General features: G+C 37.1%; 1 protein-coding gene and 1 pseudogene across 7 annotated transcripts in view; both read right to left on the reverse strand.

Moving 5' to 3' along the window:
• CNOT4 (CCR4-NOT transcription complex subunit 4) overlaps positions 1–27,224 on the reverse strand; it is a 137,605-nt gene that overhangs the window by 43,625 nt on the left and 66,756 nt on the right. For 4 of the 7 annotated variants that reach the window (XM_039242828.1, XM_039242803.1, XM_039242811.1 and 1 more), the window contains exons 3-7: positions 25,435–25,632; positions 18,045–18,131; positions 16,975–17,076; positions 16,137–16,262; positions 12,822–12,955 (exon numbers count right to left, since the gene is read on the reverse strand). In XM_039242828.1, coding sequence (XP_039098759.1) covers positions 12,822–12,955; positions 16,137–16,262; positions 16,975–17,076; positions 18,045–18,131; positions 25,435–25,632 — 647 coding nt within the window. The remainder of the gene's footprint in view (positions 1–12,821; positions 12,956–16,136; positions 16,263–16,974; positions 17,077–18,044; positions 18,132–25,434; positions 25,633–27,224) is intronic. The other 3 variants (XM_039242837.1, XM_039242820.1, XM_039242855.1) reach the window with 1 other exon arrangement.
• LOC120238928 lies at positions 3,678–12,241 on the reverse strand (annotated as a pseudogene).

Genomic DNA, 27,224 nt, shown 5'->3' on the forward strand with positions numbered 1-27,224 from the left:
TTTATCATTGAAAATGTCAATGTACATTTGAGAAGAATGTATATTTTGTTGTTAGGGAGAGTGTTCTGTATTTGTCTATCAGATCCAACTGGTTTGTGTGTTGTTTAAATTCTCTCCTTACTGATCTTCTATCTGGTTATTATTATATTATATTATATTATATTATATTATATTATATTATCCATTACTGGGAGTGGAATACCGAAGTCTTCAACTATTATTGTAGAACTATTTCTCCATTTGGTTCTGTCAATTTTGCTTCATGTATTTTGATGGTTTGTCATTAGATGCATAATGTTGATAACTGTTCTATCTTCTTGCTGTATTAACATACAATGTCTTTTTTTGTCTATCTTGATTTAAAGTCTATTTTGTCTGGTACTAGAATAGCCATTCCTCATCTCTTTTGTGTACTATTTTAGTGGATTATCTTATCCTGTCCTTTTACTTTCAACCTGTTTGTGTCTCTGGGTCTAATGTAAATCTCCTCTAGACAGCATATAGTTGGGTTTTCTACATGCCTTATAGGATTTCCCCCCCCTAATTTCCTGCAATACTGTCTTCTTTTGTGTTTAGCGGACATTTTTCTAGTGAGATGTTTAAATTTCTTTCTCATCTTCTTTTGTGTATATCCTAGAGCTATTTTCCTCATTGTTATCATGTTATATCAATTATACTAAACATCCTAATGTTATAATACTTTGTATCAGCTTAATTTCAATAACATAAAAACACTGCTCCTTTACAGCTCAATCCCAACCCCTTTTAGCGTTTACACTAATATACTGAAACTTAAATGTACTGGTCTCTTAAAGCATGCAGGAAACAAAAAGTATAGTTACAAATCATTGGTACAATCACACTAACTTCTATAATTGCCCATTTATTTATCTTTATTAGTGTCCTTTCATTTTACCTAGCAGGACTCCCTTGAGCATTTCTTGCAGGACAGGTCTAAAGCTCATGAACTCCCTCAGCTTTGGTTAATGAGAGGACAATTTTACTAGATATAGAATTTTGGTTGATAGTTTTTTCTTCTAGCATTCTGAGTATATTGGCCCACTGCCTTGTGGCCTCCAAAGTTTCTCATGAAAAATAGGCCAATGATCTTACTGAGGATTCCCTCTACATGATTCTCATCTCCCGCTGTTTTCAAGATTCTCTCCTTGTCTTTGGCTTTTTAATAAAATTTTGACTTATTAGATTTTACTTTGACTTGATTTCGGTTTGATTACAGTGCCTCAATGTCTGTCTCTTTGCATTCATCTTAGAGTTCCTTAAGGTTCTTGGATGTTTATATTCATTTCATTTCATCAAATTTGGGAAGTTTTCAGCCATTACTTCTTCATATATTCTCTCTACACCTTTGTCTCTCTCCTCCTTCTGCAACTCTTGACAATACATATGCTGGTCTGCTTGATGGTGTCTTAAAGATCCCTTAGGCTCTGTTCACTGTTTATCAGCCTTTTCTCTTTGTGTTCCTCAAACTCACTCAGTTCCACTGTCTTTTTCAAGTTTGCAGATTCTTTTACCTACTCAAATCTGCCTTTGAATCCTCTGGTAAATTTTTCATTGAATTATCATACTTTTCAGACCCATAATTTCTTTTTGGTTTCCTACTTTTTATCGATATTTCCCTTCTGTTCATATTTTGTTTTTAACTTTCTCCACATCTTCCTTTACTTATTTAAGAATCTTTACAAGAATTGTTTTAGAAGTCTTTGTCTACTGTATCCATCACTGGATCTTTTTCAGGGACAGTTTCTGTTGGTTATTCTTCTCTTTCAAATAGGCCATACTTTTGCTTCTTTTAACACACGTTCTAATTTTCTACTGAACACTGCCCATTTGAGTCTAGCAACATAGTACTTCTGGAAAATAGATTCTCCCCTTCTCCACTGTTCCTGTTTTTTGTTATGTTTTTTGTTTTGTTTGTTTTTGCAAGCTGTCTCTGTGGCAAAGGTCAGTCCTAGGTATAAACAAACTTAAAGTTTTCACAGGTCTTTCTGAGCCTTTCTCTGGTCATGCACAGTCTAAGTCACTAAGTTTCCTCAGATATGCAGTGGTTTCTGAATGTCCTAGTCTTTAATGTCTAGCACCCAAAAGGAGAAAAAAAAAATCCGAAAGGGGGAAAAGAGGGGAAGGGCACTAGTCCTTTAAATCTCCTGGATATTATTTCAGCCAGAGAAGGGGCTTGCAACAATAGTAGTCCGCTTCTTTGCCTCTCTGTGATCAGAAGAGGTAGTCAGCAAATTAGAGCAAAGATTCCCAATATTGGAAAGCCAAGGTTCTTCTTTCCTACTCTGACTCCTGCAACCTATGCCCAAGCTGCTCCAGGAATACGTGCATAGCTGCCGGTCATGTGCTGGTGGTAGGGGATAAATAGCTGCTCCAGCCTAAGAGCTCAAATCGACCAAAATTAACCCCAAGTCTTTGAGTGGAATTTGCAAGCCTTCAACAAAATTCAGAGTTCTAAAATAGTTACATCAGACAGATTCTGCCAGTATAATTGTTGTCCAGTTTGGAAAACAGATTCCTCGTGCTACCTACCCCACCATCTTCCTCAGACCTGCACTATTCTTATAATAGGAGAATAAATGCTTAAAGGTGAGAAGCAGCAGAAATAATAGAAACAGAAGATTGAAAATAAGACATTGCTTTCTTGGTCTTGGTTCAGGTTTTCAGTCACCACTACTAAAAAGCACTAAATAATAATATTCAATACAGATGAGGTTAATCTTGCTAATGTCAAGGACAATATATAAAAATATTACATTCAGAATAAATCTTGATAACATATCTGGATTATGACTAATGAGGACATCTTATATCATCCAGTCCACCATGCAGTTCTGTAAGTACTGATTCATAGCTTTTGATGCTTTACACGGGAAAGGTTTATCAAAGATGCTTAAAAATTTCTAGATCAGTGTCCTCAAACCAAAGATGGAGGCTAAAAGCCAGAACTGGGGCAAGGTACGTATCACTCAATTTTAATACATTATTCAATTTATTTTTAAATTAACTATTCAAGGAATAGGTGAAAAGTTTTAAGAATAAAGATACACCTAGAAATTGTTTTTATTTCCTACATGAGCTATTAAGAAATCAACTGCAGTTAAACCTGCCATTCATGACAAATGCAACTATCAGTGCAAAAGTAGAAAATATGGATGGGAGAATCCCTGCAAGTGCATGTATAATCCAGAAGGAAAGAAAAGTATATTTACAAATCCCTCTTCCAATAAATGTGAACTCCTAGAGTCTCTCATGACTAGACAGGTAAAGTTATCCCAAGGCTACGATGAACAAGAGTTTCCACAACTTCCCTGGCATCAGGTGTTGAACTTCCTTTCTCATCAAGCTCTGTTTCTGCTTAAGCTATAGTCACATTAAATACCTGTTCAACATCTACCTACCCATTATCTTACCAAGAAATTTAAAAACGGAAAATAAACTTTAATAAATACCACATTTAATAAGGAAGAAAGAGACCTACTCCATGAAATGGACTATTTTCTGGTCTTGAATTGCCAAGCCCTAATGATATCAGATGAAAGAAGATTGGGTACACTAAGATAAACTACACAGGGCTTTTTTATTCAAAAACAAGCAAAAAAAAAAACTCTGTTTTTTTTTTGCCCCACCCCCCACCCCACAGCAGCAAAGTTTATTAGCTCTTTCGGTTCAGAAAGGCCTCTTTCTGACCAAGTCTGTTCCTCTAAAATAACCAGGCAGGAAACACCAAAATGCACGGAACTGCACTTTCATTTGTATCTCAAGTTACACTAGAAGCACATCATAGAGCAAGGGTAGCTATCTCCTGGGGTTCCCTAGGAATGGCTCTAGAATAGGTTCCAGCTTCGGTTCTGGTCCCAGGTTTGGGTCTGGCACTCTGTGATACCATGCCTAGTGTGGGCTCCAGTGCTGTGGCCCCAGAAGCAGTGGCTCCAACCTCAGGCCTAGCTCTGGCCCTAATGCCATCCTAGGCTTCAGCTCTAACGAGTCCAATTCTGGCTCCAGCTTCAGCTCCAGTGGTTGTTGCAGCTCATCCATCTGTCTGTTAGACACCAAAATGGGCCTATGTTTCAGGTATTTCCTCTGTTCGTGGAGATTAAATTTCTCCTGGTGGTAGTACCCAAAAGCCTCATCCTAAAGAGATTCAGGGGAGAGGAAAGAGAACACATCCTCAGGTACATCCTCCCTCAGTAAGCAGCTGGTAGTGGTGGATGAGTTCGGACGGCAGGAGTGACTGCAGTACTGCCTGGAGTTGGGTGGCAGAGAGCAGATGGCCTCATCACCATCCTGATGTGCCACACGGCAGTGGGTAACGCCCCCTTCCAATGATTCACTGACGTGTACTAGAAAAGCATCAAAGATGGGTCTTCTTCAGCAGCTAGCACTCCTAGCTCCAACTCATAAAGTCCATGATGTGGCCACAGAATCTTCAGGTGTCATGTACCAGGTCCAGATTTTCGTTCAACCATGTCCAGAATGGAGACTGCCTGGGGGGCTCCCTTGCTCAGTGAAGTCAGCCCAAGACAACAAGGTATCCTCAATCCTAGCGTTTTGTCCAAACACCTTGTCTCTCAGCATGCTCAGCTACTCCGGGTTAAGGTCTTGTTGGTCAACAGAGAAAGGAGAACTGCCAACAGAGAGCAGGGCCCAAAAAGCTCCAGGAAGGCTTGGGTGGAGGAGCCGGAAAATAATCGATTCTGAGAGTTTGAGCTAAGCAGACTGAACCAGAGAACAAAGGCCCCAGAAACTGAGTAGGATCATGTTAGAAATAATCATACAAAGGGTGTCTGTTTTAGCTCCTGCTTCAGATCCTGGTAGGTGTATCTAACCATGAAGGTGATAATGTACAGCTCCTCTGTTGCAACCAGCAGCCTCTACTGCTGCCCTTTCTGGAACCAACTAAGTGTTGCTCCACCAGAGTCAGAGTAGCCAGAATTACACTTTAATCCCTGACTCTGTGCCTACTCAGGGGTCAGAGTTTTCTGGCTTGAAGTTAGAATGTTGTTCTGGAGACCTTGTAACTGAGGAGAACTTCTGTGGAGTCTTTTGTGGACTACAATGGAGACTTGTTGTCCGTAACACACGGCCTTCCTGGGATCTCACCTGAAGATGAGGGGCCGGTGGGGAGTTTGGGGCATGCAAGGCTGGGTTTCTACCACAAATGCTTTGTAAAGCAGACACTGTAGCAACTTTGTGAACTGGACCTTTTGCATGTCCACCTTTGGTCAGAGTCATCCTGATAGCCAACCAGATGACTCAGTCCCTTCAGCTCCTTCAGCAGCTAATATAGGTGAGACAACAGCTTTGCTCCAGCCGTAAACATTTCTCCAGCTGTTCCACCTGTGGTCCGGGGGGTTCCAATGCACGTTTTGTTGCTGGATTTTCCATGCCTCCAACTTTGGCAGTGGCTCAATTAAGGTAGATAATTAGCCCAGCAGTGCTTTAAAGGTACCCAGCACCTCCTCTCTCCTTTTGTCCAGTTTACTGGGTTTCCTCTAGAAGCTGCTAATGTCTGGTCTGGGGTTGGGTTTTCTACTGGAAGTCAAAGACATCCTTGTGGTCTTTCAGTTGGCTGATAGATTTACCAGCTTCACCATCACAGTCCTTAATTCCAGGTTCCAGAATTCAATCTCCTGCTGTTGGCTCTCCACAGGTGCTTTGAGGTCTGCCTCTCCTTGCTCCAACTGAGCCCTCTGAGCCTGAATCAGAATTAAAGAGATTAAACATCATCTCAGCCAACTGGGTAGGGCTCTGAGGAAAGGCCTGACTGTCCCAATAGAATTTTCACAAGTTCTGCTGTAGCAACAAGCACTCGGGTCCTGGCTGCAGCAGGTACACTCAGAGTCCGTTTGGTCCAAGAACTCAAAGAACAGCCTGTTGGCCTTGGAATCAGTGTTGCCAAGTAATAATGCTGAGAGAAAGAGAAATCAAAACACCTGAAGTCTATAAATACCATGCAACTGACTGAAAACTACTGGATTGAAGTGGGACTAAGTAGTTCTAAAAGGTAGGTAGGTCTAATAACACAATCAAGATATTTCCGTAAGGCAATACTATGTGTACAATGTCTGTCTGTAAATGAAAATTCGTAAACATGTAACACCTTCATACAAAGAGTCTCACTGACTTTTTTTTTTTAAAGTTCTGGACTATGGAGCTTTTAAAAACTTAAGTGTGTGTGTGTGTGTGTGTGTGTGTGTGCGTGCGCGCGCGCGCACGCGCGCGCACAGGTACTTTTGAAATATAGAGTATATATCCAGAATCTGTTTTGGAGATTCTGATTCAGTCTAAACTGCGACACCTGGTATCTGGTGATTACTACACTAGTCAAGTGAAGAGGAGCACTACTACTAGAAAGAATCATCAATACCAAATTTAAAGACTGTTTTACAGATAAAGAAACCACAATTCACAATTATCTACAAGCAGGTGACACAGCTACACCACTGTATGAATCTTTAGATGCTCAGCCAACTTTGCTAGCTTCTAACTTGTCTCAAAAACAGAGCCCCAATTTGACTTACTTTCTACTTCTTGGTAGTGATACTAACCAAATTCCTGAAAATAGTCTCTTGGCTGCTTTCTAAAATTTACAACATAAAACAAGTAGTCACATAGTAGACAGATCAAAGAAAAGACCCTTTCCCGGGACTTGGAGTAGGACAGAAAAAGTTCTGAGAAGATCTAGTTCTCCTGTTTGTCACTGAAAAGACAGTCTCCATGATTGTGCTAAATCTGGTTGCATTGTGGAAATAAGGTAAAATTTAATGTCAACATAAAGGGACATTTCCAAATTTCGCTGTCATGTTATTGTGTATACAAATACTATTATTTACATTGCTCCTAAATTAAATATTCCCATATTCATTCAAAATAATTCATTTTAATTTTTCATGCTTGCCAGTCTTAAGTAACTGAGATAAACATCTGATAAACTGCAAAGAACAAATTTAAATTATAGACAGGTAGCTTGCCTTTATAGAATTTATTTGATACAGGCTTCAAATATACATCAACATTTGAAGTGTTACTTTACTATTAAAATATGGCCACATCTTACATAATGTGGCACAATTAGCTATTAACATGATAAGAAAAAAATGCGTCAATAATCTGGACTGATGACAGTTTGGAAAATAAGATTTTAATTGGAATGTTCTCAATAATTCCAGAATATACGGACCATGATGAATGAAAATAAACGTTTCGATTATGAATAACAAAAAATTCTTAATATTAAAGCTGAAAAACATCCACCATCCTAAACATATCACATGGTGAGGCCAGCTTTCAAAAGCAGCAAGGAGAGTCTCCATCTATTCATTTTAATTTTGTATTTCAGTAATAAAGGTTGATCTTTTAAAAGATATTATATATTTAAGTTGAATTTAAATACACAATTGCTCATTTGATGTCTTTTCTCCTAAGAAATAAGGACACCAACAACCCTATCTTTAACTCTCTCCCCACATTCATCATTCCCCACCCTCTGGATAAAAATACCAGCAGCTCTCTTTTTTGAAAATACTCTACTTATGTGGAACAAGATACCAGAACTCACTCACTGGTTTTCCAGTATGTATGTGTAGTACATGTGCAGTAACTTTGTATTTCCAAATACAGAATGGCAATAAAATTTAAGAGAAATAAGAAAAAGACTCTGAGAACTAAAGTTAGAAAATCTTGTAACCCAATAATTTTAGTTTTAGTAAATCTTTAGTAAGTAGCAAAAACAAGTGCATGAGTTTCATGCAAAAAAAAAAAAGTTGGGAACTGTAAATCATCTTTATCTATTATAAAAGAGGGAATGCCTTTCTGGGGGTCCATTTTATAAAAAAAAAAAGAAAAAAGTGCCCACCTCTCATGGCACTTGTCCACAGTTTGAGAATCACTATTTTATACCAGTCCTGAAATCACTTCCGTCTATAAGTATCGGCACACAAGGGCAATTTATAACTATTATTAGGTCATGGGTCCTTTCTCCAGCAAAACATACACAAAATCTGATAAAATTTCAGAGTTCACAAAGGTGCTGAAGCCTGTTCATTATTTAATAAGCTCTACCCAAGACTATTCTATACAAGTCTCCAGGCCATACCCTTTCTAAATCGTTATCTGGCTAAATGATGTCAGGGTAGGAGAACAAGATTCATGCAGTGATCACTCCATTCTGCTGAACCAAGAAGACACTCTATGTATGCCCTCAGTCTATCAGAGCTTATGCTTGACTTTCAATGAAGACACATCTATGATTTTAAAAACGCATGCATTTTCTTTTGGTGTAACAAAAACTGACAAATTCCTGTAGAAATTTTCCTTTCACCATTTCTTTAGTTTATCCTTTACTGCCACCAAACTGTGGTTTAGGAAAGCTTTTGCTTAAAATACCATTCCTTAGATTTATCATCTATCCAATTTATCCTGAGACAATAAGCCTTAGAGACCAGAGATCTCAAGGTCAAACTACATATTAGTTGTGACGTAGTCTTCTTGAAGTGAATTAGTTTGATTCATGTTTAAAGTCTCTTAAGAATTTCACTTCTTCTAGACTGAGCAGTGGCAGAGAGAGAAAATGAGCTTGGGCTTGAAAGTGGCAGCAGCTCTGGTTAGAATCTGGTTTATCACTTATTTGTGTAGGGTAATGGTGACATATTTAAATTCTCTGAGACTTGCCAGTCCCAGCTTTTCTTGACAGTAAGATAACAACGAGGTCTACCACACAAGACAACTGAGATTAAATGAACACTAAGGACATCAACCCACTTTTCATCTAAGTCTAAAGCTGAACCATCCTCATTCCTTCAGTGGTGGCTTATCTGAGCCACAATATCAATTCGTATCCATTTCCCTTGAGTAACCTATATACCCAATAATGTGTTCCCCAAATGCTTATGTAGGCCTACTCAATGTCCCTGGGCACATAGCAGCCCATCTAGGTACTATTCCTTTCACAGTTTCTGGCTGCGACACAGTCTCTCAACCTAAATAAAGGTATTTCAAAGTCCCAAACTTAAAATACCCAATCCTTAAGCATCACTACTGCATGGCTTCTTTCTTCTCCACTCTCACCAGTTGTGTTAATCATTTTAAAGTAACTTATTATTATAGAAAAGTAGCATATCTACACTCTATCTGATATATTCTGAAAAGTGTAATAGGGTGAGTGGTAAGAACAAACAACACATACCCTTTTATAATTTATTGTTCACTTAAGTGAAATAGGAGTAAGACCAACTGTAAAAAAAAAAAAAACTTCACATATATGTGTATGAGGATCATGTCAGGGTTCAGTGAGGATTAAGTAGCTAAAATATTCTGTACTTAATATTTGTACTTTGGCTTAATTAGAAATAAGAGGAAACTACATTTTAGGTTTAGTGTCCATCCATAAGGTTCCAGGTTTTGTTTTCTTACAAATTTTTCTAAAACTGCTATTCACTACATATATGACATGAGAAAAAGAAACCATTCTTTTACTTTCTTCCCTAGAAAGCTTAATTTCAACTTAACTTGAATATGAAAAAGATATCTCTTGGATAGGACTATGGAAACAGTCATATTGTTCATCTTTCTAATGTGACAAGTCTTCCCTGTGGGAAGAAGAAAACTTACCTATAAAGCCCTACCTACCACTACACCCAATTTAGCGACAATGTGGAAAGAAGACCAAAGCAGACCTTCAGTATTACTGATGGTCATGTGAACTTAATCTTTTGCAGGGGTTGGAATGGAAGGAAAATAAGCTATAGAAGCCTGCCCAAAATAACAACTCCTTGTAGCTTGGGCCATCAACTGTCCTTAAATTTCAGAGACCTGCATTAAACAAACAAAAAATAACTGTTCCTCCTCCCCCAAAGAAACCTTTCTACATCTTGTACTTATGCAAAGCACAGGCAACAATGTAAAAATTTATTGTGGTCCTAGCTGAGGTGTAGCAGCACTGGTATTGAGCACTTATTAAATGAATATACTGTTTTAAGTCTCCTTTCTCTTCTTTTTTCTCCATGGCATCAAAGTCATTCTTCTCCTGGTACTGAAATAGTTATAAATGTGCTCTGACTACACTTTATATGAAGGCAAAGTCAATAAAATACTAATAAATCCATTAATAACTGGTCACACACACACACACACACACACACACACACACACAAAGTTAAAGAAAAACTAAGTACGTGTTATAAATCCCCCAAAAAATTTGGTAAATTTCAATTTTCACTCTCAATCTAAAGAAAAAAAAACTCAATATTCAATAACAAGGTATTTTCATATTGTGATTAAAACTAGTTATCTCAAATAAATGGTTAAAACCACACTTAGGAGTGAATAAAACTCGGAGACAGCCCTGTCAAATAGGGAGACAGCCCCATAAAGAATGAGACAAGGATTCCTGATAGCACTACTTTCTAACACTGTTCTTTAATTTTTAGCCCAGGAATTCTCAAATAGGAAGAGGTGGTGGTGGGAGATCCAATACAATAAAACAGCGAAAAGACACCAAAAAATTATTTCCTAAGGAGACACAAGACTTAGAGATATACCATGCTAATGGTTGAGAACACTCAATGTTATATTGCAGAATATAAATTCTTCCAGAACAAGTATTTTGAAACACAAATAGATTGGTCAACTAATTGTGGAAAGTTCTGTATGATGCACATAAAACACTTAAATACATCAATAAAACATAACAAACAGATATGAATTCACAATCCATAAAACGTTCATTCGCTCTATTAATCAAATACAAATTAAAATGAGACAGTTTTTTTTAATCAAATTGGCAAATGTGCAGAAATAAATATTCAATTCAAGGAACTAGGCACTCATAATCTTTGACTCAGCAGTTCTACTTCTAAGAGCATCAAAGCTATAACCAAAATGTTTGTATGAAAAAAAGTTCATCACAGTGTCATAAATTAAGGGCACCAAAATGAAAATAATATACACCAGCAGCAGGTTGATTTAATAAATTTCAAATGCTCACGTATAATGAAATACCATGCAGCCATAAAAAATTATGTTTTCACGACACAGGAAAATATTCATGATAATGGGTATTAAGTTTTAAAACATAACAAACCAATGTGTTTTGTGTATATATACATTCACAAGAAGGAAAAGGACTACAAAGAAATACACACTGAGAGGAAATACACCAAATCATTTTCAGTGAAAATGTCTTGAGTACTGAGATCACATAAAATATTTGCTTTCTTCTGTATGCTTTTATATTATCTTTCAAATTTCTTTCAGTAGAAATATATTACTTTCATATTCAGGAAATTAAAAACTTCTCAAAGAGATAGCCTAAATTTAAATTTCTGGTCTGAATTCTCTAGGGGCTATAAGGCCAGAATATGGTTTTAATTAGAAAGACATTTTTAATGAGAACAATGAGGTACATAAATGTTAAAAGCATCTGAAATAAATTTTTACTATAATAACCCCATTCTTATATGAAGCACTACAGAGTTAGCAACCAATGAGGTAAGGAATAGAATATGGTTCATAATAAAATAAACATACAGGGATAGAAAGGAGTTGGCACAAAAAGATCAATGGAAAGGGTCAAAGCTTATCATCCCAGTTAAGATTTCTTTTGGACTCAGCTTTTATTCTTAGCTTTGATAGACACAAATTTCACAAGAGTTTACTTATACAGTAATTGTACGTTTTGTTCTGTAGCCTTTGTTATATAGATTTATACACATGTACATACATGTGCATATGTGTTCATATAAACAAATTTGAATAGCCTTTTAAATAATCCTTACTATCAAAGTGAATAAACTTAATGAAGACTTCAAGAATTTAAGTACAAGAGTACGCATTGGAAGAAACTGACCTGACAACAATGCATGTAGTTATCATTAGCTACTTTTGGAAAATGGCCCTTACATTATTTTAGTGCTAAATAGATGCTGGACTATAACAAGCAACAAGCAAACATTTAGCATATCACTTAGACAAATTTAACTTTGGTATAATTTTTTTTAAAAGAAAATCAACATATATAAATTAATTATAGCTATTTACTTTAAATGAATTCATTTTATGAAAATTAAACTTACCAAATTAAGAGAAAATTAACAAGACCCTAACACACCAAACTTAAGGTACATTCAGGATAGAGTACAACCCCAAGATTATTGTTTTTATTAATCATACCATTTTCTGACAGGCCACAACCGAATATAACCCAAAATGTGAAGATCACCATTATCAGAATGAGACTCAGTACCTAAGACTGTAAGTTTATTTAAACATTGACATAACACAGGTCTACACAAAATAAGCTGTTTTCTAAGATGAATATGATTCTGAATCCTTCTCATTTAGAGAACATAAGACTTTAGTGATTTCTGCAACTAGAAAACCACAAATATTTGTGTCCCCAACATACAATGCTTCAGATAACTCCCACTCTTCCTTTTACAGTATTTTCCTCCTCATGGTATCAGGAGGGAAACCTTAATTATGTAAATAGGAGCCTTTCAATAACCAACATCCCTTAATTTCCTTTTCTGCAAGGAGGGTGTTCTCAGGGTCCAGGGCAGTCTGCAAATCAACGCAAAGGGGTAGCCATCAAGAGGCTCATCTGATGGGTTACCAGGGAGCAGCAGGCAGCAAATATTCAAACCCAGAACCTGTGACTCAACATTTCCTATATAGTGGCAACAACTGTGCACAAATGATAGACACTGTCAAGAAGGATTCTGCCGGAAGAAGATGTAGGATGAAAAGAGAAGATGGACAGACATGAAGGTAAGGTGTCTGATCACACTAATATCGGTACTTACGTATCATACCTCTGCAGTGGTGTCACTTTGTTCTTATTCTTATCAACTGAACCCGTAGACAGTTGAAGAAAATTGGGGTTTAATTTATATAATTCTTGAAGTAGTTTCTGTTCATATTCTTGGTGTTTACCCGCCTAATGAAAGAAGAAATGAAAACTGCAGTGGGGCTCATAAAATGGCAGCTAAAAAATAATAACTTACTTGCCAAATTATTTAAGAAATCCTAAATACAACATGTAGAAGTTTGTCATGGCATTAGAGAACCTTGTGAGGATGATGCCACAGAACCACGAGACCAATGAAAGTTCTTCCCAACAAAGTACATTTTATATATATATACACACCATACATATATATATACCATTAATTAAGGCATTTCAGCAACCACTTTATTGTGCAAAAAAGCATATTAACAGAAAACATTTTTAATACCTCAAAAAACTAGAGTCCCTTTTAAACCTATTTTGCCATCTTTCATATATGAATGAAGTCTTTTAACAGACCACTCGAGAACTTTCTGAAGATCACCAAAAGTAATTCATCTATCTTTTTAAAAGAGACTAACACTATAAGGGCGTCTGGGTGGCTCAGTTGGTTCAGCATCTGACACTTGATTTCAGCTCAGGTCATGATCTCACAGTTCATGAGTTCAAGCCCTGCATCAGGCACTGACTGAGAGCATGGAGCCCTGCTTGGTATTTTCTCTCTCCCTCTCTGCCCCACCCTCACTTGTGCGCTCTTTCTCTCTCCCTCTCAAAAAAAATTAACATTTAAAAACAAAAAAATCCAACCCCCCCCAAAATGATACTAATACTGTAAATAATACACAGATAAAGAGTCTTACTACATTTTTCATTATCTTGACACCAAGTAAAAATTCCATTAATTTGTTTTTACATAAAGATTAATATATTTTAAACTCCAGACAAATTTTATTGGAACCGTCACTTATTTGCTGTCTGTGGCTGTTTTCTGCTATAACAGAAGAATTGAGTATTTGCTACAGAGACCATCTGGCTCAGAAAGCCTAAAATATTTACCGGCTGGCCCTTTACAGAAAAAGGCTGCAGATCACTGCTCTATACAAAATAAAGAGAAATCTATATTTACTGTAGTTGGTAGCAGTATATCGGAAGACAATGACACAAACGTTTTGGGAGAAATTAGGGAAAGACTTTCTGGAAAACTAGTCAGACACAAGTATAAATCACAATGAAATTATTCTGAATAACTTTTTACCGTTTATATGTATATCATGACTGAAATGAAATTTTTACTTACCTTCAAGATTGTTTACTTATTTTAAAAGTGTGGTCTAACTAGATGTTATGGGAAAACCAAACCCAATACAGGACAGATCAAAACAAAAACAAAACAATTAAAACAAGCAAGGGCAATATCATCTAATAGAGTATGACTGTATCATATATCCTGCACGACTTATCATTCCCGAGAGAGAGACAGAGAGAGACAGAGACAGCGCGAGCGCAACAAGGGGTAAGGGACAGAGAGAGGGAGAGAGAGAATCGGAGGCAGGCACCAAGCTTTCAGGACAGAGCGTGATGGGGGCTTGATCTAGCAAACCATGAGATCATGACCTGAGCCAAAATCAAGAGTCTGACACTCAAATAACTGAGCCGCCCAGGTGCCCCACATCGTTCCCTGTTCTGAGAGGGGCTCCTGCCTGTTTCAAATGGATCTATAAATGTTTCATACGGTACTAAGCTTTGAATTATGCAGTAACAAGGGAAGATCTGATGTGTACCATGATATAATGCACTCAAATTTCATTTGTATATAGAGGAAGTGTTTTAATAAAGAAAACTCCTTTCAAATTAATTTTAAACTCACATAAACACAACAGATGAATTCATGACAACAACATGAGTTTTAAATTATTAAGAAAAAATACAGTCAGATGTGGATTTTACATCTTTAAAACATGAAAAGCTTTGAAATTTTTTTCTACAATCAATACTTTGGGAGATATTATGGCTTTTATTAGCAACTTAGAGCTGAAACTAATACTCAATGATTCTAGAGGGGCAGTCCACAGAGACAGGTTAAATCTGATTACAAATAAGTTCCAAGGAACTACCTATCCATCTTCATTTATAATTCAATAATACTCAAAAAAGAGATCAACAAAGGCCTAGAAACTCTTTTGACAGAGATTTTCATTGCAATAGTAGCGTAAGTAATGCATATTTTCTACTTGTAAAAATTTAGTTTGAAATGGTTCAACTTTAGATTTTATCCAAGAAGGTTTTATCAAAAAAAAAAGGAAAAAAAATTAAGAAGTATTTATTAGATAAGAAGTCATGTGTCCCTATTAAATATCACGAAGACCTCATTCTTAACAGTTTTGGGATCATAAAGAAATACTATCAAGAAATTCCAATGAATTGATTACAATGGGACTTAATCTATAGGAACTCCAAATAAGGGTGGTAAAAATTAACAACTGGCTCTTAAAGGCGACCCTACTAGACTTTCTCTAGTTTTACCTAGATAATCAAAGTTGGCAATCAATGCCACCACCCCCCACCTTCTAAATGAGAAGTATATTCCTGCACAAGTCCGCAGCAACAACCTGAAGTCATATGCTACAAGAGGGAAGTGCAGTATTGTGCTTCGGTATCATCCTCACTTAATATGCATATGGTCAACATTTTTACTTGTAAAGGCATGTTTATACTACAAATTGAAAGGAGACTAGAGAATAGGAAATCGAAAAAAGAACATGAGATGAAAAACCCTTCAATTCATGACACTGACTCAGTGTACACTTTCATGGGGAGGATCATTTCATAAAAATGTTAGCTTATCAGCAACATTCGATAGGTTATTATTATCTAGCATGTTCCATAAAGAGTAGAAATTAAGAAGGAAAAACCTCATAATTACAATAAGCCACTTAGCTTTCATTTTGCTGATATTCCACGTAAAGAGGCATTTACTGAAATGCCTTCATTGGTCAATTATGTTCCGAATGTACATTGCCTTCCTGGATATGTATTAGCATTTTTAAGACTCTGAGAAGTCCTACAAGAAAGAAACCTATTTATCATCATTAATCTAGCACTTTCAAACTTAATGGACTTACCTACCCGCTTTTATTCTTATTTTATTCTTTTTTTTTTTTTTTTTTTTTTACAATATTTTGTAGAGCTGACATTCCATGGAACACTGTTTGGAAAATGCTGCTTTAATAACAATTTTTTAAAAATTCCTCGTTTTTGCATTTGTAATTTTAACTTATAAAGAAAAATACTCCCTTTTCTGCAAAGTTTATAATTCACATTAATTTACTACCTGCATTTCCTCTTTTGTGAAGCTGGCCGCCTCATCCCCCAATTCATGTAGATACATGCAGTCAGGCTTCGGACACTGCATATTCTTTAAGAAGTAACTGCAGTATTTTGTTGTACCTAGAGATGCCTGTAGCAGGGAGGGAATGACCCAAAATGTGAATTGACACAATGAGCATTTCCATCTTTGGTGTTTTCACTTCACCTAAAATGAGGCACAGATGTAACCAAAACAAGAAGCAAGGCTCTGAATACCAGAAAACTAAATTATTACTAAGGAGAACTTATTAAAAATGATGCTCATTTGGAAGAACTAAAGAAAACCCCCCAGTCTATGGTTTCCAGAACCTGAGTACCCAAATCATCCCTCAGGATCAGAAGAGAAGATATACAAAATCTGTTCCACGTTGTAGTAACTTCTTACAAGTAACTGTACTTGCTCATAAGAAGGCATCCTTTTCCCACTAAATATAGCATGGCTTAGTGGGACCCTTATTCAAACTTGAATTGATTCAAATATTTAAAGACAACAAATCAGAACCATTATCTCTTTCTGGTAAGTATCATAGATCCTATACTTATCCTTTCTGATAAGTATATAGATCCTATATAGAAGATTTTTAAAGATTATCACCTAATAATAAATGTGTTTATTCCTACCTGGTAAAACAAGACCCTACATAATCTGGCAGTAAACAAATTAGCTGTCATAAGTTAGTACGGATACTCTGAAGAAGCAATCTTCAAACAGAGGCCCCTCAAATGTAACAGGCAAATCCTAGCCTCTCCTCAGTACATTTTATCTCTTCCCCCTTACAAAAAAATCAAGAGGAGCATATTACCTTAAGTGTTCTGCCATCTACTACCACATTGTTGACACACTGAATGGCTCTGAGAGCATCTTCTGACCGGATATAGGTTACATAAGCACTGGCGCTTGGACCCTAAAGTGAAAACACACTGTTACTACAGTTTCAAACTCAACAAAAACTTTAACAATTCCTTTGCACCCTGCCTAGGGAATTCTACAGGCCTTTACTACTACTATCATTAATATAATGACAATAATTAGAAGTAGTAGTAGCTCTGATTAAACCATATACTAGCTCATCTTAAAATAATCATACTTAATGTATTTTATCCGATTTTAAGTAGACCAAAATATATATGGATAAAATATCATCCCTGGCTTGGTATTTATTTTTTTTAAGTCATCTGAGAGGCTCATCAAGGTTACAATAAACTTTGAAAGTCAGATTGAAGAAAATAAGATTTGGGGCGCCTGGGTGGCTCAGTCGTTTGGGTGTCCGACTTCAGCTCAGGTCATGATCTCACAGTTCATGGGTTCAAGTCCCACATCGAGCTCTGTAATGACAGCTAGCTCAGAGCCTGTAGCCTGCATCAGATTCTGTGTCTCCCTCTCTCTTTGATCCTCCTCTGCTCACGCTGTCTCCTCTCTCTCTCAGAAATAAAAAAATTTTTAAAAATTAAAAAAAAAATTTGAAGACACTGTGTCGAATTAAGTTCTCCCCTAAATAAATGCAATTTGCAAGAGTATTCTATCTGCTAATACCAGCATAACAAAGTTGCTCTATTAAGTTTTCAATATCTGAAAATATTAATTAGAAATCATCACATTATTACAATTTCTGATAATAGACTCAACTCCCCTACCGCCTCAAACCAACACTAAATCTTTGCTTTAGTATTTCCCTCTTATTTTCAATTCATTGTTAAGTCCTGAAGAGTCAAATAAGCACAAGAAATTCCCCCACCCCACCAACAGAGGGCACTACACTGCTTAAATCCTTGACCCTCAGGCTTTGTAAGAAAAGTTGAATTTTCCTTCTGAACAGCTCAGGTCACGCCCAAACCAGAGGGAGAAAAGGCAAAAATCCCTATAATCAGTTACCTGTGAGCCTGCATATGATGTGCTATTATTGATGACAACTTTATGTATTTTACCAAACTTCCCAAAATATTCTGGTCGTTTTAAAACCTAAAAAAGAAGAAGAAAAAAGGTATAATGTGTCCCCCCATTTTCATCAATGTTATCCTTATAATGGGGACATACACCATCCCTCTTCAGTGAAAGGAAAATAATTTTTAAAGTTTTCTAATACATGTGACTACTTCCTAATTTACAATTTCTGTGGTTAACCTATAGGATTATCATCAACAGAGTCTAAAAGCTATTTTTTATTGACCCACTATATGGAAACTTAGACTCACTAGGTTTGGTATTACCCAGTATGTTCTAGCATCTGCACCAATAATCCATGAAACCATACCTGTACAGTATTCTTAAATACCAAAATGATCAAACACCTTAACCACATTTTCATTAATAGATGATCCATATAAAAAAGTAATTCTCAAAACAATGACCAAAATAACTATGTATTAAACAGAGACAAAAACTCAAGAACAGACATAAGTAGAGATAGTCTTTACTCTTTTAAATCTACTGTATATAAGATTTGATATGTTACATTAAAACTACAAATTGCAAATATGGTAACAATGTTCCTCAACCTTCTAAGCTTCATGATATATCACTGCATGTGTGTACTTATTTTGTGTTGCCTTTACTGTTTCTTGATTATCTCCCTTTTTTTCCCTCACTCTTTGTCTGGTAAATAACATACATGGGGTGATGGGAAAAAAATGAAGGAAACAAATTTATACATTTCTCTATTACCTGGTAACTTCTTGGTAGTTATCTGCCTTTATACTTACGCCACCTTCATTACTTTGTGATCACAATCTGCAGTCATTTCACTTTACTTACAGACTTACTTGACCTTGGTTAATTTGACCAATATGTAACCTGATATAAAAACCTCTCCCATAATTTCTAACTACTTTAAAATTAAATTTGGTTCTTTTCCTAGAATTTATCTATAGACCTACTATTCCTAAAATCTCCACAAATAGCAAGCTCTCTCTCAAGGAAGTTTTCGGTGTGTACCTGTCCAAGTGTGTGCAAAGTATTCTTTCCAAACACTCTTAATTTGGTAACATTCTCACATGCTTACAACTTAGCTAATATGTTCTGCATGTGACAGAATCAAGTGAAACAGTCTATGGTTGAGGTATAATAAATTCCTAACAGTTTCCAACTTAATTAACATAATTATTTTTACCATATTTTACTTCAGGTTCCTTTAAGTATAGGGCTCTTATGTTTTCTATAGCCAATTTTAATGGATTATGAGATGACACTATTGGTTTTCAATTTTTTTTCCCACCAAACCCCCCAAGACATATGAGACTATTAAAGGGTGAAGGCAATGATCCTGAGGGTGTACACAGTAAAGTCTCAGAGCCGAGGAGCGGGGAAAGAGTTTATTTTCAAAAGCTTCCTGGCCGGCAGAGTGTAGAACTGCATTCACTATTCCAGCTGGATGCATACCAACTCAGCAAAGGGCTCCACAGCCAAAATACCTGCTTCAAAGGTTCACACTGGCAGTTTATGCTGCATCAGCATCTCAAATCACATCTGAGTTTCGGGTAGTAGCTCTCAACGAAGGCAGCATTTAAGGGAGCATTTTAAAAAATCTGTGGGAGTTTTTCTTGGGGGAGGTTGTCAGAATGACTGGGAGTCAGTGCTTATATTCAGAGCATGGGAACCAAGAATGGCTTACAATGTCAGGCTAGCCCTGTAAGATGAAGAATTGTCCTGGGGCGCCTGGGTGGCTTAGTGGGTTAAGCGTCCGACTTTCGCTTAGGTCATGATCTCGCGGTTCGTGGGTTCAAGCCCCGCATCGGGCTCTGTGCTGACTGCCAGCACAGAGCCTGGAGCCTGTTTCAGAGTCTGTGTCTCCCCCTCTCTCTGACCCTCCCCTGCTCACGCTGTCTCTCTCTCTCTCTCCTGGAAATAAATAAAAATATTAAAAAAAAAAAAAAAAAAAAAGAATTGTCCTTGGGGNAATTGTCCTGCATGATTGTTGAATGTCCTATAAGACATTCACTAGCTGAGAAGCCTATGTACAATTCAATGAATCCAGAAACAAATTCAATGAATTTGTTTGTACAATTCAATGAATCCAGAAACAAATTCCACATTATATATAAACTAAAATAGTTCCCTAAAGTTTTTACATTAAATTTACAGGAAAGGAAATATTATGTAGTTCAGGGAAGACTACAAATGCTTTAATTGGAATTATACTAAGAGTTGTTTCAGAAAATTCACATCATTGGTATTTCAGTTGGCAGTATCTCAGCTGCCAACATAGATACCTGTAACAATCTGCATTGTGGGCGTCACATCCACAGTGATTCTACAAAAAGATGTAAGCATCTTACTATTTCATTATATACTTAAAAATAGTATGTCCCAAACCTGAATAGGCATATAAATCATCTGAGGATCTAGTTAAACTGTGTATTTGGATCCAGGAGCTCTGAGGTAGGGCCTGAGTTTACATGGTAAGCACCCAGGTGATACTAATGCTACAAGCCAAGAAGCTGCACCCTGAATAGCAAGGTCCTAGAGTAATGATAACCGAGTTTTACATGTAGAAATAGTCCTTTTGTAATTATTTTCCCTTTAATACTTTTATTTCTTTACTTTATGAAAGTCAAAAAGTGTAATAAAGTATTTTTTTAAAAATCGTTACTGGTTCTGATAAGGTTGAAAATCACTGGCTTATGGAAATAGTTTCTGGTCAATATTTGGGTTTAACACCTTCAATAAGACATAAGATGTGTATATAATCACACTGACATGTCACATTGGAGCCAGAATGATTATTTTCAAAGCACAAATCTAGCCATGTCACTCTGTCCTTAAGAAAAGTCAATAGGTTCCCACTGCCCTTAGGATAAAGTGCAAACTCCTTAGTGTGGTCAGAAAGCCCTTCATCATCTGTTACTGCTCACCTTGCCAGCCTCATAATCACCACTGCACTCTCACCTTCCAGCCAGACAAATCACTTGCAGACAGAGATCTTTCTTATCCAGAGGCATCTGTATGGTTCCTGTGCCAGAAGCACTTTCCCCAAAGACAGGAGAAGGGTACAAACCTCCCCAGCAAGATCAGGTGCTCTCTCCGGCGTCTCCACAACACACAGGACTACTCCCAGCACAGTGACTGTTGGACAGTAAGCAGGGCCTCCCTCTGTATTGCTATATACTCAGGTATCTTATATGCTGCCCAGCACACTGGAGGCACCCAGTAAATGCTTACTGAAAAATGGAACTACTTTAACACTGAACAAAAATAATTACATGGATAAAGAACACTAGTGGGCCTCAGAGTTATTAGCAAATGACCTCTGGCTGATAAGAAATGGCTTGTCCAGGCAAGGGAAATGCGAATAATTTAAGCTTTCTATATTAAGTTAAACATTCTAATTCTACATAAACCTACAACTAGCAAAACAGTATTTTAGTGAATAAGCAGTATGGGGAATAGGCAGAGCACCCTGCATATCACCACAGTATCCACACATTGAATGTCATACAAGTGCTTCACAGTGAGCCAGCGTTAATACTAACATAGAATATAAAAGGCTACGTGACAGAATGATAAATGCCCAATGGCATGCCAAATGTTTAAAATGTCTTCCTCTAGGGGTGCCTGGGTGGCTCAGTAAGTTAAGCATCCGACTTCAGCTCAGGTCATGATCTCACAGCTTGTGATTTTGAGCCCTGAGTCAGGCTCTGTGCTGACAGCTCAGAGCCTGGAGCCTGCTTCGGATTCTGTGTCTCCCTCTCTCTCTGCCCCTCCCCTGCTCATTCTCTGTCTCTTTCTTAAATATAAACATTTAAAAAATATTTTAAGTTTTTTTTATGTTTTATTTATTTCTGAGAGAGAGAGACCGAGAGAGAGAGCATGAGCAGGGGAGGGTCAGAGAGAGAGGGAGACACAGAACCGGAAACAGGCTCTAGGCTCTGAGCTAGCTGTCAGCACAGAGCCCGATGCAAGGCTCTAACCCACGAACCGTGAGATCATGACCTGAGCCGAAGTCGGACGCTTAACCGACTGAGCCACCCAGGCGCCCCTTAAAAAAAAATTTTTAATCATAACTTAATATACTGTCTTTCTATATATTCTTTGGGAACACTCAAGTGTTCACGGACACTACAGAGAAAATCAAAACCGTGGTAAGCAGACAGAAGGATGAATGACTAAATAAAGGAATGGATGAACAACAGACCAATCATCAGTGTAAAATACACTGGAATAGGACCTTTAAGACCAGGGAATTGGAAGGGGGGTGGGGGGGAGTTCCTAGTTCTGACTCTGCTATGAAATAGCTGTGTGATCTTAGGCAAGTCACTTAACTTTCCTATGCCTTAACTTTTCATTTGTAAAATAACATAGTTTTGTCTTTAAAGTGTTTAAGTTCCTCACACAAGCTGCTCTCTCAGATCACTACATACCTGGGACACTCCTGTCCTTCTCAGCAGCCTAGCCAATCCCTAGTAATTCTTAATTATCCTTCCCTCAGGAAGGCTTTTTTGTGGATCTCTATACTAGCCAAGTTCCCTGTTATATGTTCCTCCCAAACTCTGTACTTCTCTGTTTATAAATGCTTAGCACACTGACAAGTACTTAAATTCTGTCTTCCCAACAATTAGTTAATTAAAAGAGTAGAGACTGTGTCTGGCTTGCTAAACTACTTTATCTCCAACATCAAAGTATCTAAAACATGGTAAGTATTCAGGAGTTAATTTAGAAAATCAATGAATCAGGGTCCAGCAAATCTAAAATTTTAGAATTTTGAAGATAATTACCTTTAATCACTACCTCTATCTACCGTATCTTCTATCAATAAGTGCATACATTTGACAATCAATTGTAGTATTCAGTTTTTGATGCCCAAAAATTATTTTCAAAATAAGCTTGAATTTTTCCTAAACTCTCCTGGTAATCAGAATTCAGTCAAATATGGGGCTCCTGGGCGGCTCGGTTGGTTAAGCATCCAACTTCGGTTCAGGTCATGATCCTGGGTGAGTTTGAGCCCCATGTTGGGCTCTGTGTTGATAGTTCGGAGACAGGAGCCTGCTTCAGATTCTGTGTGTCCCCCCCTCTCTCTGCCTTCCCCCTTGTGCTCTGTCTCTGTCTCAAAAATAAAAAAGCATTTAAAAAATTAAATAAAAAAAGAATTCAGTCACATACCAAATTGTTCATCATCCAAATATAAGTAAATAGGAATCTCCTTTAACCTAAAAGTTACACTAGCAATCAGAAACTTCAAGTTTTCTAATAAAGCTAACTTTAAGTTTTCCAAACTGAAAAGATTATACACATAAATTAAGAGAATGTGTTAAGATATTATTGTTTAGAAATGGTAGGATTGAATTAATAAAACACTGGTCTTTGGTCCTCCTAGGGTTTCAAGTGAAATGAATGAAAGGAAACCAATGTTAAAAAAAGTTCAGTGTCTTCTCACCAAGCAACAATGATTTCAAAAGTATAAAGCCAGTAGAGTGATTGTTTTTAAAGGTACATTGAGATTCATGATAAGGTGCTCTCTCTCACTAGTCACCACCTAGATTAATTTCTTTCTGTGTAATCATTCTTCAGATTAAAGCTACTGGAGTCATGTTTTGAAGTGGAAATAAGAAATCTCTGTAAGTACATAAAAACAAATCACAGAATACAAAGAGGAGGCAGAGAACCTATAATCCAAACACCAGACTGAGACTATGGCTTCATTTTAGCCAGCTTTTGGGCACTGCTCCCTACATGCTTCCAGTACTATAGGTGACAGGGCACAGGATGTGTTAACACAATCAAGTATATACACATCTAAGAGTTGTCAAATCAAAATAAAAGTTCCATTCACTTACTGGAATACCAGTTTCAGAAATGCAAAAGTGGACTCTAATCAATAAGATCAGCAGGAGTAAACAGAGACAGTATAAAGTAAACAATTTGCAGAGGCAAGAAATACCCTCTAGTTAGACAAAGGCAGAGCTGAAAGGGGAAAACAAAAAGACTGGCACAGAGTCGTAGTGGTGTGCAGGAAAATGGTCACAGGTGAAGTGGGACTCTGCCTGCCTGAGGAATTAAGAAGAAAAAAGAAAGAACTGGCTACTGAGGCTGAGTCACAGGCCTAAAACGAGCTCTCATCCGCAACTGCCGTTACTGAAGTCCTTCCCTGTGGGACTCTAGACCAGGCCCCGCTGGCTCTGAAAGGAATGTGGTCTCCTAAAGGACTCATGCAACCCACTGGTGCCAGCAGCCCTGGACTTAGGTCCTAGTAACTCTGGAGTTGCCTCTATGTTTATTACCAATAAGAAAAGGCTTCTTAGTAAGGTCTTCCTGACTTACTCTTCTGCTGATCTTTCGAAGCCCTTCACAGCCTCAAATACATAGTAAACTTAATTTTTACACTCGTTAAATTTCCTTCTTCTGGGGCCATTAGCCCACTAAGCCAAGTCTGAAGATCCCCACCTCCCTAAGCATATTCACTATAACCTTCCCTTGTAATGGGTACCATGAGGAATATTACTCCAAACTCTTCTTGGGGAGTACTTTTGGCAGATCCTCCAAATCCAACTTTCTCCTACTGAAGTAAACACTCTGGCTGTCAATCAGCTTCTATCTGCCCTCCCCTCCATCTAGTCAGCACCTGCTAATACATCAGAAACAAAAACTTAGCAGATATACATCTAAGGGTATTGGAAAGTTATGAGCTCAGCATTACTCTTACAGTGCTGGTTGTGAAAGGAGAAAAACGAGGTAATAAACAAAGGGGGTAATAAGGTCTGCTCTGTCTCTAAACAAATGACAAGGAACCTGGTCCATTATTTTCCTTCATCAAATTCTCCTGCTTTCCCCTAAACTGGCTTGAAATGAGTGAATAAAGAATGATAGTATGGCATAGCAGCAGTTCTCTAACTCTTCTAGAAGCAAGAATCACTATGGGGGGGGGGGGGTTAAAAAAATACAGCTCTCTAGTGGGTTCATGTAGCTGCGTGTCCAGGGTGATCCTTATACAGCTACACAGAAGAGGAAAGAACAGAATAGTCATGTCACATGCCAGCCTTCATAGCAAAAGAAAATCATTATCTAACATTCACAGATTATTAGCACTAAAGGAGATTTTAGAGATCTAGTTCAACCACCTCATTTTACAACTGAAGAAAAGGAGGCCAAGAAAGATTAAGACACTTGCCTAAGATCACAACTGGTCATTGGTTTCTTAGAGAAAATTAAAAAATCATTTCCCATTCTCTCCTAAGGTTTAATAATTTCAGGGGAATCCTGCAAATAGGCAAGGTCAGCTGTTATTTCCAAATAAGATTAGCAAGAATAAAAAAGAAAACACAAGAGGACTTACCTCAGGGTCTGCTAGGCGCTGAGATAGACCTACAACAAAGACGAGGTTTTTTTGTACAACACGTACACTAGCCAAATGTTTGCGATTTTCTGATATTTTCTGTTTTCTCTCATTCTGTTTCTGTTTTTTCTCATTCTTTATCCTTTGCAATTCTTCCTGGGAGAGTGGTTTATAAACTGCTGGGTCTTCTGGATATGGCTTTAAGCACAAAACAAATAAAGAAGTTAGCATTAAATAAAGACATAAGCTATATAAATAAACGATCAAATTCTGGATGATGGTTATGTGGTTGTTACATCTCCCCTTTCTCAATTTTTAAGTTTCTTTATTTATTTTGAGAGAGAGAGAAAAAAAAGTGCAAGTAAGGGAGGGACAGAGAGAGGGAGAGACAGAATCCCAAGCAGGCTCTGTGCTGTCAGATGTGGGGCTTGAACTCATGAACTGTGAGATCATGACCTCAGCCAAGATCAAGAAAAGGATGCTTAACTAACTGAGCCACCCACGTGCCCCTCTCAATCTTTTAATTGCTTAAAATATTATTTACTTAATAAATTTAAAATTATAAGATAGTTTTTAAAATACTTATGTTTTTAGAGCTTAGCACAGACCATTTTTAGCAAACAGTCTAAACTTAAATACTCCAGAATTACAAAAGTTCTATAATTTTAAAAAATACAATCGTGGTATTCCATATAGCGTCCAACAGAGTTGACAGGAAAATTAAGCATCCAAGGTGCCGTATAAGAGGCAAAGAGTTTAAGTTACCTCATCTAAACATGGCTTTATATATTATATTCAAAAATATTTAATGAAAATCCAATATGTGTTAGAAGATTAACGAAGTGCTTATTCTTCAATTAATTCTTGGTCTAGTCTTAGTTTGAGCCCTGTATCAGGCTCTGTGCTGACAGCTCAGAGCCTAAAGCCTGTTTCAGATTCTGTGTTTCCCTCTCACTCTGTCTCTGTCTCTCTGTGTTTGTGTCTCAAAAATAAATAAACATTAAAAAAAATTTTTTTAATAAAGCAATTATTATCATGACTGGCACAGAGTAATCCCTCAAATAAATAGTAGCAATTACACTGTCGTAATTTTTTCCTTTTTTTGTCGTCATTATGATACTGTTTTCATTCCTACTGTTAATGCCAAGGCTAACAGTGGCCTGAATAAGAGCTGTGGACTCATACTGCCTGGCTTTGAATCTTCGCTCCTCTTTACCATCTGAGACCCCTTGGCTAATTTATGTGACCTGCCTGCCTCAGTCATCCTTTCTTTAAAATAGGAATCACAGCACTTTAAAAGGGTTTCTATAAGAGTTAAAAAAAAAAAGGAAATACGTTTATAAAGTGATTTAAACTGTGTCCTATACATAAGCATTCAATAAGTCAGTTATTGTTACTACTAATAAAAAGTTAATAATAAATGGAAGATGGGACACATTAAATACAATCATATCTAAAAGTGGATATGCAGAGATCCCAGAAATGGAAAACTGTGCCTATAAGAATACAGGAGTCAGGGCTAACTGAAATGATGACATCCAGAAAAAAAAGTGGGAACTAGGTAGAGTGGAGAGTACCCAAAAGCTTGAAACCTTCCTATGCTTTTAACATAAAGGTACTTTTCATCTTTTCATATGTAAGTAAAACACAAAAACAAATCAAACCCCTCAAATTTGTGAACACACTCAGATTAATGCTAAAGGTAAGTGAGACTTCTATGTTCCTCAGCTTCTACTGGCAGTATCACTTAAGGTCTCCAAAAACCCTGTTCTTTAATATTCAGACATTAA

This window comes from Hyaena hyaena, unplaced genomic scaffold (assembly GCF_003009895.1).
Source record: "Hyaena hyaena isolate Hyena2069 unplaced genomic scaffold, ASM300989v1 scaffold_8, whole genome shotgun sequence".
Taxonomy (NCBI): domain Eukaryota; kingdom Metazoa; phylum Chordata; class Mammalia; order Carnivora; family Hyaenidae; genus Hyaena; species Hyaena hyaena.